General features: G+C 54.5%; 3 protein-coding genes across 6 annotated transcripts; 2 read left to right on the top strand and 1 right to left on the bottom strand.

The window, feature by feature from the left end:
* Positions 1-1104: 1104 nt before the first annotated feature.
* On the top strand, positions 1105-8511 carry MXD3 (MAX dimerization protein 3). Of its 3 annotated transcripts, none has more exons than XM_081135012.1 (6): positions 1115-1282; positions 1561-1666; positions 2310-2339; positions 2468-2582; positions 4588-4771; positions 8334-8511. In XM_081135012.1, exons 1-6 carry the CDS (start codon positions 1213-1215, stop codon positions 8441-8443), a joined length of 615 nt encoding a protein of 204 aa, XP_080991138.1. In that variant the 5' UTR covers positions 1115-1212; the 3' UTR covers positions 8444-8511. The 3 variants fall into 3 exon arrangements, with proteins under 3 accessions (XP_080991139.1, XP_080991138.1, XP_080991137.1); XM_081135011.1 differs by lacking the exon at positions 8334-8511 and adding an exon at positions 4844-5349; XM_081135013.1 differs by lacking the exon at positions 8334-8511 and having other exon boundaries at positions 1105-1282; positions 4588-5044.
* Positions 5605-9093, bottom strand: PRELID1 (PRELI domain containing 1). 2 transcript variants are annotated; one of them, XM_081135009.1, is made up of 5 exons: positions 8743-9093; positions 7940-8165; positions 6548-6661; positions 6356-6434; positions 5605-6133 (listed from the first exon to the last, which is right to left on the bottom strand). In XM_081135009.1, the coding sequence occupies exons 1-5, from the start codon at positions 8832-8834 to the stop codon at positions 5985-5987; spliced, it is 660 nt and encodes a 219-aa protein (XP_080991135.1). In that variant the 5' UTR covers positions 8835-9093; the 3' UTR covers positions 5605-5984. The 2 variants fall into 2 exon arrangements, with proteins under 2 accessions (XP_080991135.1, XP_080991136.1); XM_081135010.1 differs by lacking the exon at positions 6548-6661 and having other exon boundaries at positions 8743-9023.
* Positions 9094-9424: 331 nt separating this feature from the next.
* RAB24 (RAB24, member RAS oncogene family) lies at positions 9425-11262 on the top strand (the record flags this gene model as incomplete). The annotated part of the gene is made up of 8 exons (XM_081135014.1): positions 9425-9541; positions 9625-9693; positions 9877-9955; positions 10062-10129; positions 10216-10315; positions 10539-10589; positions 10729-10791; positions 10910-11262. 8 exons carry the CDS (start codon positions 9425-9427, stop codon positions 10972-10974), a joined length of 612 nt encoding a protein of 203 aa, XP_080991140.1. The 3' UTR covers positions 10975-11262.
* Between the last annotated feature and the right edge of the window lie 2561 nt (positions 11263-13823).

Raw genomic sequence — 13823 nt, 5'->3', positions numbered from 1 at the left:
CTTCCTGCCTCCAGCCTTAGGCTTCACTGTGCCGGCAGGTGCAGCCACACCTGCTGGTGCTGCGGTTTAAGTCACTGTAGCTACTCCTTCGGGAGGCTAGGAAGTCACCAGGGGCTCGAGGAGAGCAAGAAGCCTGCACCTGGTGGCCCCTGCAGTAGAAATCAGCAGCTCCTACCTACTGGGCAAGGCACAGGCACGGGCTCTGGTCCTTCTACAACGCTGTTGCAGGGCTTCCCGAGCTTACAGGAGGGAGGTCACTGGCCGAGTCACAGAGCTGAGAAGCAGCGGTGACAGGAGAGGAACTCAACTCCGTCGCTCCAGGACCCAGGGCTGTCTAGCAAGCCAGTTCGCCCTACTTATGTTTTGTAGCGACAGTAGCTTCCCCGTAGGTGAGTGAGGACAAGTCGGGAGACTATTCCCATTTGCCACAGTAGGAAGCTGAAGCTCAGCGGGGCCCACGGGGACAGGGGGCGGGCAGCCCAGGGAACAGACCCCGGAGCGCAGAGCGGGGTTCCCAACCCCCTCCACTAGCGCCTGCGCACTGCGCTCCGTTCCCCTCTCAGTCCCGCCCCCACCGCCTGGGTTTTCAAATTTGAAACCTGCTCCTTTTCCCGCCCGAATGTGTTGACCAGCAGCGAGAGAGGGCGGGGTCGCGCGCAGCCAATCGTGCCTCAGAAGCTCCCTGGCCCCGCCCCGAAGGTGACGAACCCGAGCCGCCCGAGACGACCCACCAATGGGCGCAGGCACTCACCCGCCCTCCTCCGCGGCGCCCACGTGCAGTTGCTGGGCAGGGGGCTCCGGCGACTACAGGCCCCTAGAGGGCTGTTCTCTGTGCCCGGCCCTCGCCACCAGCACGTGCTGGAAACTGAGGCCCAGAGACGCCAAGTAGCCAGCGCTGGGTCGCTGAGCAAAGCGGGCAAGAGACCTCACCTCACAGCCTGGGGGTTTGCCCAAGGGCTGGGCCTGGAGGTGGCGCCCCTATGGGCACCTCAGGAGTCCAAGGGGGCGGACAACTCGCCGGGCGTGGGCTAGAGACTCGGGCGCGTTCCAGAGGGGCGGGGCCAATGGCTGGGCCGTCCCGCGGGCGGGGCGTCCAGGGGGCGGGCCGGGCGCCTGTGTTTGTTGCACCGTGTCAGTTACATTGTAACAAAAGTGGTCCTGCTGCTCCTCCGGCCTGCACCTCAGGCCCGCCCGCCGCCAGCTGTCGCCGACATGGAATCCGTGGCCAGCAACATCCAGGTCCTGCTGCAGGCGGCCGAGTTCCTGGAACGCCGCGAGAGAGGTGAGGCAGGACCCTTGGCCGGACTCCAGGCGGCGACCTTGCTGACACGGGCCTGGGCTGGACTTGGCTCCCAACTTGAAGGATGCATACACGGCTTTAAGGCAGTAGCCCCGGGGCTCCCCCATCTTCAACTGGAGAGGATTCCGCGGTCGGTCGGGCTGGTGGGACGTGTTGGGGACATGGCCCTGGCGCCAAAATCCTCTCCCTGACCGTGCAGTGCCAGGGACGCCCGCTGGGACCAGCTCCAGTCTAACGCGCACGGGGGCTCTCTCTGGCAGAGGCTGAGCACGGATACGCGTCCCTGTTCCCGCACCGAAGTCCGGGCCCCGCCTACAGAAAGAGGAAGGGATCCCTCCAAGCTCTTGGCGCGTTGGACAGTGGGCGGTGAGGAGGGCGAGGGGCGACGGGGAGGGGGGATGGGCGCTGTCCCTCTTCGGGCCCCTTCTCGGCCCACTCATTGTTGCTTGCATCTTCTGGGCCAGGTACCCTACTCTGGAGACATTCAGACCCCTCCTGCCATCTCCTCATCCCCCAAGCACACACCCTGTAGTCATTCAAAGACTATTTCTTGAGCACCCCTGACGTGAACAAGGCAGTTCTGGGTCTCGCTTCCACTCACACTCCTACCCTCCACATATCACATCACTTACTTTCCCCCACAGGCTTCCTCCTTTTCTCTCATCTCCACCCTTTCCACAAGCTGTTTCCTCCAGTTTGAGTGTCTCTCCCTCCACTACCTGCTTTGGGTAACCTGTGTTTCTGGCTCAGCTCAACTGTCACCTCTGTTTGGACTCCACAGCTACCCGCTCAGGCCTCTCTCAGCATTTGCCCCCTCTCTCCCCACCTCTCCATGAGTCTCTGCCTCCACCTGGCAATTAAGGTGCCCGAGGCCAGCACAAGGTCACCATACTGAGCTAGTTTGGGGGCAGAGATCTGCAGTGGATTTTGAGCCCCTGGGAGCCTGGGACTAAGGGTGTGGGCAGCAACTGATGGACGCCCCCTCACCCATCCTCCCTGGCATTGGCAGGTCTGTGCACAACGAGCTGGAGAAGCGCAGGTGAGTCCCAGCCATGCCCTGACAGCACTGGGTCCCAGAAACTGTCTCCCTCTGGCCTTCCCTCCCCTGTCAGCCCTCTGGCTAGCAAGGCTGGGCTGGCACTGCCCTCCAGACCCCTTCCCCTGCAGGAGGGCCCAGCTGAAGCGGTGCCTGGAGCAGCTGAAGCAGCAGATGCCCCTGGGTGCTGACTGTGCCCGATACACCACACTGAGCCTTCTGCGCCGGGCCAGGATGCACATCCAGGTAAGGCCCACCCCTGAGCCCTGGAGCCAGCTTACCAGGACATGTAGAGAGGTATAGGAGAGAAGGGCTGGGTGAAACTGGGGAGAGAGGCCCACTGTGCTTTTAGTTTCCAAATTTGTTAAATGAGAAGAAAAACAAAAAATAACTCAGGATTGTTCTGAGGCTTAAGCTTCAGCATTTGCCCAATAAATGTTCATTGTTGTTATTACAGATATTATTACTTCTATTTCAACTGTGAGGCCCTGAACCAGACACTTAACCTCTCTGGACTTCCTTCCCTCCTCTTATGGGAGGCATGACTGTTGAAGATAATGTAAGGGCCCTTAGACTGTAGAGGGCTGGTTCTTGCTCTTCCTCTCCCCCATCCTTCAAGGCCTCCTGTTCTGGGCAATCTGTCCTGAAGCCACTTTGGGAGGCAGCTCCAGAGGCCAGGAAATGCAAAGGACTGGGAGGATGGTGGTCACCATATTCCCAGGACCTTTTACTGCCCCCTGGTGGACATGAGTGAGGTGTGCTGACTCAAAGCCCCAGGCAGCCCTAGAGAGGGGATTAGGAGCGGCCATGGAAATAATAGAGGCCTTCCCTGTCCTGGTTCTTTTGACAGAGGAAGAAATGGAGACATAGCCAGGCTCATGAGAGGCAGACTTAGAACCCAGGCCCAGGTCCTCTGACTTGCATTCCTGCCTTCAAGAAATATTTGAGCACCTGCTCTGCCAGGCCATTCTAGGCACAGGGGGCTGTGACAGAGACAGATGGATATGCAAATAAATCACAGTGTGGGAACTGTTGCCCACACTGTCCCATAGGTGCCTGCATTCCCCTCATAATGGCTGAATAACAGGCCCCAGTTTCTCCCATGGGGCTTGCCTGGCCTGGGTCTTGGAGGGCTGGTATGCCCCTCAAGTGCTGACTGGCCTGTAGGCAGGAACCTGCAGATGGCTCCTTCACCCCTTTCCTGTACTCCCTGCTTCCTGTTTTGCTTCCACGAGGGTGTCCTCTGCCTTGCCTTGGGATGGTTTTTTGCAGCACATAGATCTGTCCAGGTCTCTCATGAAAACCTTCCATGGCTCCTGATAGGACAGTCTCAGTCCTTACTTCCTGTGAACTCAAGGCCCTTCACAACTCAGGCTTTGCCACTGGCCTGCTTTTTAAATCTAATCTCTTTCCTCTTCCCCACCAAAAAGCCGAATTATTGGTGCTCTTCCAGGTCTCCCTCTGCCTGGGTGCATCTCCTCCCCATCTTCCCCTAGGCAGCTGTCACTCATCCTTCTATACCCAGTCCCAATGTCCCTCCCTGTGCTTCCCTTCTTATTGACTACAGGCTCCTGCCCACCAAGGGCTCTGATGGGAGCACTCTTGGTCTTCTGGTCCCTGGTACTCAGGGCTGGCAGAGCTCTAGTGGGGGTAAGGGGAGCAGATTAATGCTGAAAAAGCCTTAGGGTTCCTAGGAGGGTCTTGACTATGAGTTACAAACTGGTTGCCTTTGTTTAGTCTGTAGTTTTCTAAAAGTTTAAGTTAGTTGGCAGCACATAAGAGGACATTTGATATGAAAAATCTGACTTTCCAGCTCTCTTAAAGACATTAAGAGATCTGGCTGCACTGGAGCTCTTTCCACGTGTCAGTGATTGGCTGAACGTGGAGGTGGCTGCCTCCTTCACTGGAGTTCACACTTGCCCACCATGGCACAGTCCACTCCCCCCATCCCTGTTGCTTGATACCAGTACTCAGCACTCCTTCACATCACCTGACTAAACCCTGAAGGTCTTTGAGACTGTGCTGCCCTCCCTCCCCCAGCCAGCTAAACAGAACTTACAGGCCATTTACACGGGACAGGAGGGCCCAGCTCCCTAGAGGATGTGGAGGCAACCCTTTGGAGCGGATTTAGTGAGCTCCTTTCTGGAGCAGGCAGTCACCAAGTGGCCATGGCCTGCTGCTGAGTTGTGTTAGAGTGAGGTCCGGCCCTCAGGCAGCTGACCACAGCCCTTTGTTCCCTTGGGATCTGCAGAAGCTGGAGGAGCAGGAGCAGCGGGCCCAGAGGCTAAAGGAGAAGCTGCGCAGCAAGCAGCAGAGCCTGCAGCAGCAGCTGGAGCAGCTCCGGGGGCCGGCAGGGGCAGGCGAGCGGGAGCGGCTGCGGGCAGACAGCCTGGACTCCTCAGGCCTCTCCTCTGAGCGATCCGACTCAGACCAAGGTGAGTGCCCTGAAGTGGAGGGGTGGGGTGGGCTAGTGGGCCAGTGTCCTGACTGGACCTGTCCCTGTGCAGAAGAGCTGGAGGTGGACGTGGAGAGCGTGGTGTTCGGGGGTGAGGCCGAGCTGCTACGGGGCTTCAGTGCAGGCCAGGAACACAGCTACTCACACAGCGGCGCCTGGTTATGACCCTCACCACCCCAGAGCGTGCCTCTGCCCTCAGACCATCCTCCGCTCCACTCTGCCAAGCAGGAGTCCTCCCCAAGCCTCAAGGGCTGCTCAGTCACCTCCTGTTGAAATGGACTAAAAGGACCTTGGTGTGGGAGCAGGTGCTCCCCCTGACCCACTGCTGCAGCCCCTCCTAGAGGAGGGGGCCTGGCTTCCCCTGAGCCCAGTAGGGCAGGCAGCTTGGGCCTGGGCCACCCTTCCAGGCATTTTTTTTTTGTAGCACTTGGCTCTGTTGTCCCATGGGGACAGTAAGCCTCTTGGGCCCACCCCCATGTTCCTTCCTAGACAAAGGCCCTCTGGCCTTTGCCCCATAGATACTGTACAGTGTTTTCATTAAAAGGCTTTCTTAACTTCCTGTCCTTGCTCTTGCCTGATGAAAATGGGGAAACTCCTAGCCACAAAATGGGAAAGAGGAAATGAGATCAGTAGTCACCACTAACATTGTTGACTGTGCCTGGAGATACTCCTTTAATCCTCACAGCTCAGAAGCTTTCCCTACTTTGCAGGTGGGACTGAGTCTGAGTGATAGGACTTGCCTGAGGCCCAAAGCCAGGATACAGTGGAGTTAAGATTCAAACCAAAGCTTTCTAACTCCACAGCTGGGGCTGATTGAATTCAACAAATATTTATTGAGTGCCTATTATGCGTTAGATATTGTTCCAGGTACTTGGGACACAGCAAAGAACAAAACAAAGGTCCCTGCCCTCATGGAGCTTACAGTCTAGTATTTATGACCACTTTGCCTGCACGCTGATTGTGACCCTGGGCAAATCTCTCCTTAGTTATTCGACGTGGGAAGAAGCAGGCCTGGCTCAGACATGGGTAACATGTCTGGTGCACTGTAGATGCCAAACAGATACCACCTCCAACCCACTATCCAGAAAGTAGAACAGGCTGGAAGTTGACTTTTAATAATAAAATACAAGGGGGGAGGGTAGAGGGAGTGCAGCTGGGTGTCTGGTGTGCTGTTGCACCAGGGTCTGGGCTGGCTACACAAACTGCTGCTGCTGCTGCTGCTTCTTGGTAGCTGCCTTGCTGGCAAGGTCCTTGGCCTTCTCTGTAGCTGCCAGTGCTGTCTCCTTTGCCTTCTCCTTGGCTTCCTTGGCTGTCTCAACAAGGGTTTTGGAAGGGGCCTCACCTGCAGCAAAGGGCAGGAGGCTGGCTTCAGAGGATGCAAAGAAGACGCACCTAATTGCTCCCCACAACATTCACCTCCTGGAAGCCAGGCCCCATTGGAAAGGTGGTATTTGCCCATGGTAGAGATAAGGAGTCCCAGGCTTAGAGAGGTGCAGTGACAGCCCCAGGCTCCACACCAGTCAAGCTAGGACTTGACCCCAGCCTGTGCCTGGGAGGTTCTCACCTTGCAGCTTGGCCAAGATGTATTCAAAACCCTTCATCGTCTTGGTCACATTGCTTTTGAACCTGGCGAGACCAAATTCCTGACAAAAGATGAGAAGAGGAAGGATTCTGAGCTGCCCACTGACCCCCAGCCCAGTCTCTAAGTCAAATGCCCTGGGCAATAGAGCCTCAGCACCCTGATTACACTGCTCACCTGGACAGCTCTGGAGACACCAAATAAGCTAGAGGAGACCCAAGCTTCCCGGTGGATTTCGGTCCAGCCGCTGTTATCAGAGTTCACACAGTAAACACATCGTTCCTCCACCACCTGTGCAGGGAGTCAGGCCAACTACAATTGTGTGGGAGTCTTTCATTTTGCCAACTTCACATAAATTTGATCTCCTGCCTCTTTTCACGAGGGAGAGCAATAAAATGAAAATCCATTTATTTTCCCTTACTGCATCCCAAGCTGCATTTACAGAAGAACAAGAATATAAGGTCATTTTGCTCTCTACAGTCTCTCCTCTGACTCTTTCAGCTAGAAGGCATATGTACTCTTGAGATCGACAGGACCTTCCAGCTCCACCCTGGCCCTGAATTTGGTTTTGTACCTTTATGTCTAGACCTTTTTATTTTTTAAAATATGTCTTTACTGATTTCAGAGAGAGGAAGGGAGAAGGAGAGAGATAGATAGATAGAAACATCAATGATGAGAGAGTCACTATCGGCTGCCTCCTGCAGGCCCCTTATTGGGGATCAAGCCCGAAACCTGGGCATGTGTCCTGACCGGGAATTGAGCCATGATCTCCTGGATCATACATAGGTCGATGCTCAACTACTGAGCCAAGCCGGCCGGGCTGTCTAGATGTTTTTAGCCTGTCTTCCATCTGTTGCAGCTCTTGAGCTCACTGGGAGTCCAAATAAAAACGGAAATCTGGCAATCATCACAGCTCTCATTATCAGAGAGGAAAAAGTGGACCAGTATTTCCAATAGCAACCCTTCAAAGACCTGTCTTATAGCTCGACTGAAAGACATTTCTCACAGCAGGATCGTTATCTTGGTTATATAGAAAACACAGAGGTAGTGCCCTCAGTATAGTCTGTTGTGAGGCCTTCAGATAACTCTGGGGCAGTGTATTTAGTTGCCAACTCATTCTGTGACCTTGTAGAACACTTCCTCTCTTTGAACCTAACTTTTCTCTTTGCACAAGAGAGAGTAATATCCCACTGCCAGGGTTATTGTGAAGATTAAGTGAGAAAGACAATAAAAGTTCTCTGAAAGCTTCAGGGTATTCATATGTGAGTAGCTATGAATGTTCTTTAAACCATAGGTTTTCAAGTTTTAAAGACAAGTGATCAAAGGTATATGAAACCCCCTTTCCCTAAACTCTTAGGCATAAATCCATTATGTAAGACACATAAGAGTGTTACTCTTCTAGTTCACATGGGATATGGGGCTCAGATCCTCTCTCTTCTGAGGCACACCCAAGGCACCCTCATGGCTTGATGGTTCCTGTTTGAAAACCACCACCTCCCTGTCTCGGCATCACTGGCTCCCTAGCCACATGTATCTGGAGCTCTACTGGGGAGGCCAAGGGAGTCTCACCATCAGCCGGGCGTGGTTGATGTTCCAGGTGAAGGTTGTCATGGTCTGGTTCTGTGGGTCCACAATAGAATCCTCCAGGATGTACACCGAGTGAGCAACATTGGCAGGAAATAGTCGCTCGGCCCAGCGGGGCATCCTGTTGGTCTTGGTCAGGAGTCTCCGGGACAGGAGCTTCTGGTCAGGAGTCACTTCCCGGTGCACTATGTCTTCCGTCAAGACATGTTTGCTGCAGGTGTCAGAGTGAAGGTGACCCTCAGGAGCCTGCCCCTGAGAGACTGCCTGTTGGGGCTCCCATCTGGAGCCTCCTGACCCAGAAAGGCCAGCCTTCCCCCAAACTTGCAGTGTTGTGTATTGCGGCTCAGGCCTGAAGTGGAGTCCCTTGAACCTATTCCAGGGCAAATTCCAACTCCCGCCCCTTCCCTGATCTGGATTCCTGCGCCTTCCAGTATGGCCGGCCTTCACGATTCATTGCACCAATGGACAGCGCCACAGGCAGAGGAGTAGGAGCGCCAGGAATTCCACCCCCAGGATCCCTCCCCATACCTGTGCTGCTGCCTCTTCCTGTCTGGCCACCCCGAGATGACAGAACCTTAGATTAGGGCCTCAAGTAAACCACCGCTCAGGCCTAACCTCCTTCCAGCACCTTGCAGGCCTGGCTACTTCCTTGATAGGGTCCTCTTGTACTAAAACGGCCACGGTTCCGGCAATCCCCTACCTCGGACTCGATGTCGAGTCCTTCCCGGCCCCACACTTCGATCTCCAAACAGCGAGGGGAGAGGGTTGCTCTTTCCCGGGCTACGTACCTATAGGGATTCGGGTACCGCTGCCAGAAGGCAGCGAACACTTGGTCCCAGGAACTCCGGAGCACGCTCTGGCCCAGGAAATACTTCACCATTGTCCCGGCCGGGGCGGGATCAGCACCCGCGCAGCATCAGGGGTGCAGAGCCCGGGGGGAGGGGCACGCGGAGGCCAGGCCGGGGCTCGGCGCCCGCCCGCCAGGCACGTAGATCAGTCTCCACTCCGCTGCGCCCCACCAGCTGCAGCCGCCATGAGGAGTTGTCGGGCCGCCCGCCACTTCCGGCGCAGACTCTGCACCCACCACTTCCGGCGCCTGTGCACGTGACCCGCGGTCCCTCCCTCTCGCCCTCTACCAGCTCCCCCTGCGGGAGTCGCCGAGCTGCGAGCGGAGCGGGGTTGGCGTGGACTCCGAGCTCGGTGAGGGATCCGAGCCGCGCGGCGGCGTGCGGCGCCGTTGAGGGCGCTGCCCCGCGCGCTCCCAGGCTGCCCGGGGCCCTGGGCTCTTGGGAGGAGGATCAGCGCCCGGGGCCGACGAGCGGGGGCAGGCGGGCGCTGCCGTAGCTCGAGCCCGACGTGGTGTATCGAGTCGCAGAGACTGAGGCTTGGGCGCTGCCTGCGCGAGCGGAGATCCGGTTTACCGAGCGCGGGGGCTCAGGACCCTGACGCGGGTGAGGCGGCCCCGAGAGCATGAGCGGGCAGCGCGTGGACGTCAAGGTGGTGATGTTGGGCAAGGAGTACGTGGGCAAGACGAGCCTTGTGGAGCGATACGTGCACGACCGCTTCCTGGTGGGGCCCTATCAGAACGTGAGTGCGCCTCGCGGGGCCGGGCACGGGTGGGAGAGGACTAGCCCGCCCCCGCGGTCCTCATCACAACCCCCTGGTTGCAGACCATCGGGGCCGCCTTCGTGGCCAAGGTGATGTCTGTTGGAGACCGGACGGTGACTTTGGGTATTTGGGTAAGTCCTCTGGGCAGTAGTCTTAGCCGTGCCTATTCGTGTCTGACTTGTGGCCTTATAGAGGCCATTTCTCTTCTCCAGATCCCCGTTTAAAAATGGGGGTCTGGAGGACGTATTAGTTTTCAGTCTTGGAGGAGTAGCTCAGTAACTCAGGCCAGGGCTGAGCCTCCCCCTGCCCTTCAGGACACAGCAGGCTCTGAGCGCTACGAGGCTATGAGCCGAATCTACTATCGGGGCGCCAAGGCTGCCATCGTCTGCTATGGTAAGGGAGGTTTTGGCCTGTTCCTCAAACAAGGAGTGGGTACCAGGCTGGTATTAGAGAATAGCCCCTGACCCTTGGTTGTGTTTCCTGGATGCCCGAAAACAAGACCTCACGGACAGCAGCAGCTTTGAGAGGGCAAAATTCTGGGTGAAGGAACTTCGCAACCTAGAGGAGGTAGGTGGTCAGACCTCGCCAGAGGACCAGGGGTTTGGGGCTCCAGTGATCTGTATGGGTTACTCTGACCATGTCTTCTGCTTCAGGGCTGTCAGATCTACCTGTGTGGCACCAAGAGTGACCTGCTGGAGGAGGACAGGCGGCGTCGACGTGTGGACTTCCACGATGTCCAGGACTACGCAGACAGTAGCTGCTCCTCAGCTCCCTGGGGATGGGGGAGGGAAGTGGCTGCTTGGGTGGGTCACAGAAAGTAGGGACTCCCTTGGCTGCCATGGAGAGATGCCCTGGGAAAGTTTTCTGGCCTCCCTAAACCTGTGGGGTCCAGAAGAGTCCCTAAACTGCTAGACTTTCCCTTTGTTTGTGATCACCTGATTCTCAGATATGAGGCTTTAGTCACTTTTCTTTACAGATATCAAAGCTCAGCTCTTTGAAACATCCAGCAAGACAGGCCAGAGCGTGGGTGAGTGCTGTCCTGGGCCTCACAGCAGGAATGGGCAGGGGCATCAGAGGAAGCAGAGAAGAGCCTAGAGGGCTGTGTCACTGGGTGATCCCAGGGCTACTGGCACTGGGCCTTTACTGATCGTCCTTTTTCTTGCCAGACGAGCTCTTCCAGAAAGTGGCAGAGGATTACGTCAGTGTGGCCGCCTTCCAGGTGATGACAGGTGTGTACTTCCCTAGCCTCTCTGGATTTCCTCTAGGCCCTCAGTATCTAACCCCCTTCATGTTTGTTACCTGATCCCCCAACTGATGGTGCTGAGCTGCCACCTCTCTTTTTGACAGAGGACAAGGGCGTGGACCTGGGCCAGAAGGCAAACCCCTACTTCTACAGCTGTTGTCATCACTGAAATCAGCACTCATTTGGCTTGGGGAATTAAAGGAATTCCCCAAGGGGCTGGACCTAGCTCTTGTCTGGGCTTGGGTGGTCAAATGTGTAAGCTACCCCAAGTCCCCATGGCAGCAGAGGTGGCACCTGCCTGTGCTGGCCCATGGAACAAACACAGCATTGAGCTGACTGATGGGCATCAGGAGGGTAAGGGCTGATCTGGACTCCAGGCTTCTGCCCTGGACAGCACTTGTGTCTGCAGACTACTTAAGTGGCTTCTGATTTGTAAATAAAATCAATGCACTGTGAATCACACTCAGCCCCTTTCTCAGGTCACCTGGCTGGCCTCACTTCCTATATTATGGCTCCTCCCAGTCCTAAGTTAACCTCACCCCAGGGTTGTAGCTGAGATAATGGAAAAACAAAAGGGCCCTTTCCTGTACTTTAGTAGGGTGAGAGGCTTGGGTTGGGACAGTGCAAAGCTCACAGTTCCTTCTTGGTGCTGAGAAGAGCAAGGCAGGTACTTAAGTGGTGTCCAGAGATCAAGGATCAAACACTTTTTCCTCAGCCTGACTGGTTCTACCACATCTGTCCCTGAGTCATGCCTGTAGCTCATATTCCTAAGCTTCCCATCAGTACCCTACAATGTTAATGGTAGAAAAGTCACAGGTTCTGCAAGACAGTTCTTTTGGGTCCAGATTGGGATCCAATTCAGATACTTAGAAAAGGGACTTACACTTGGCCTGAATTTATTTGTAAAATGAGGTAACCACTACCCAGTTCAGGACTGAAGATCGTGAATGAAAAGTAACTCTAGGACTAAAGGCTTATCTTCCCTGGAGGGCTTTTTGCTGAAGGCGCAGAAGTTCAGGACTAGGTCAGAAGGAGAGGCAGACTCCCAAACTTGCCTCAAAGTGTATTTTTGACCCTTGGAGGTCCAAATATTTCTGAAGGACCAGGTGTTAACTGTAAAACAGGGCTGACACTTCCTGTTTAACCAAAAGGAAGTATATGGCAGCCCTTTCCTGTATGGAGGCTTGGCCCCTTTGCCTCTGCTTTCCTGCCTAGACTGAGTCCTCTGAAGTGCCCACCACCTGCCTCTGAAGAACTGAAAACTTGGCCAAGATGGTCAGACTCATACTCAGGAAGTCATCTGGTTCTACTTCCTTTTTAAAAACCAATTCCTCAAAATACCCTTACTTCATGGGTGATGAAGGCTTCCTGTATGGGGACTGAAACTAACACCAGCCACTCCCAAAAGAAAGGCATTCTGGCACCTAATGACTACTGAGTGGACACACGACTCCCATGAGATGCTTGGAGGAAGGGCTCAGCTCCACTGTGTCCCACATGGGAACTAGTGCAGGGGCTGGCTTCTGCTCTCAACCCAAACCCATCCTCCCTCCTGTTGGGCTACATCTCCCCATGGACAACAAAACACAACACAGGGCAAGGGCCATAAGAGTAAAGTTAAACTTTACTTTACAGTAATTTTTTTCTATATACAAAGAATTACAGTACATGTTTATGGGGACTCCTAGCACAGGGCTCCCCTCTTTTCCACTGGGAGTTTCACTTACAGCTGACAATCTATGGGGGGGAAGGAGGAGCAAAAAAGGTGACGGACCTCAGCTGTTACCCCCACGCCCCTTTTCTTAAAAATATAAAGATAGATCTCTATTGTCAGCTTGTTTCTTTTCCAAGACTTTGAAATCTGCTCTTCCATGAGCTCCTGTGTGCTGCACTCACCCATTTCTACACACTCTCACCTACATGCACACATAGGCAGCACCCACCCCAGACCTGGAGACCACGTGTTCTCTGCCCCTACCCTGGAAGTCTAAAGTACCAGAACCATTCATTTCTGCTCCTACTCCCTGGGCTCTCCTCCTGTCCACAAAGCTTTGCTAGAATTCCATAGTGTTATACCTGAAGCCCCTCAATAGCTTGATGTTTGGAAAGTCATGGGAAAGCAGCTCTAGAGAAGGAACCACTTAAGAATTTAATGTGTGCTGTTTTTTGCTTATGTTGGTAGGAAACATTTCTTCCCAGGCTGTGGATTTCTAATTAAAATAAGCTTTCCACTTCCTTAAGAAATATTACCTTTAATCTTCATAAGCAATAGAGGTGTTCCCACAAGAGTGAAAGAGGTAGAGAGGGGTGGAAGGTAACCAAGGGAGACCCCGCACGTGGAGCTCTCTACCAACCTATTCTAGGCAGTGTGGAAGGAGGCTATGGACAAGGTGACTGACATCAGCCCTGAGAAACTCAATGGTCACCCTCACCTGGACACGGCATCTCTTCCATCTCTGGATTGTGCTGGACCACTCCAGGATCAGGTACAGGCTTCACTGAGGCTCTGCCCTCTCCTCTTAACAGAGCCTCAAAGAAACTGTTCTACATAAAATCTCTTCCTCCCAAATAGGAACTTGGGTTTCTCAAGTTGCCAGTTCCTCAACCCTTGGCAGTGCTTATTTATACCAGGAAATTAGCACCATCATTACATTTTTTGTGTGTGTACAAAGCAATTATCTATTTTTACTTCAATTTATACTACAGTAACCTCTGGCCCTAGGAAGCTCAGCTGAGAGCTAACTGGCCACAGCCAAGGAAAGTCTCATGCAGTAGCTACCTAGCTCTAAATGATCTGGAATGTCCAACACATGGAACAGCCCAAACATTATTCAGTAGGAAAGGGGCTTGTGGCAGCTCTTTCCTGCCACAATCTCAGAGAGGTTACAACACTGGGCCACTCTGACCTCCTGGTTGACAAACCCCAAGATGACAATATTCCCCAAAAAGCCTTAGGAGAAAAACTGCTTTGTAGGAGCTGAGGCCAAAATCTGTCCACGATTAGTGCTCTCCTAATTC

Source organism: Miniopterus schreibersii (assembly GCF_964146895.1).
Source record: "Miniopterus schreibersii genome assembly, chromosome: 4".
NCBI classification, from domain to species: Eukaryota; Metazoa; Chordata; class Mammalia; order Chiroptera; family Miniopteridae; genus Miniopterus; species Miniopterus schreibersii.
The sequence above is the reverse complement of the archived record's forward strand: the minus strand, read 5'-3'. Positions and strand labels throughout refer to the sequence as shown.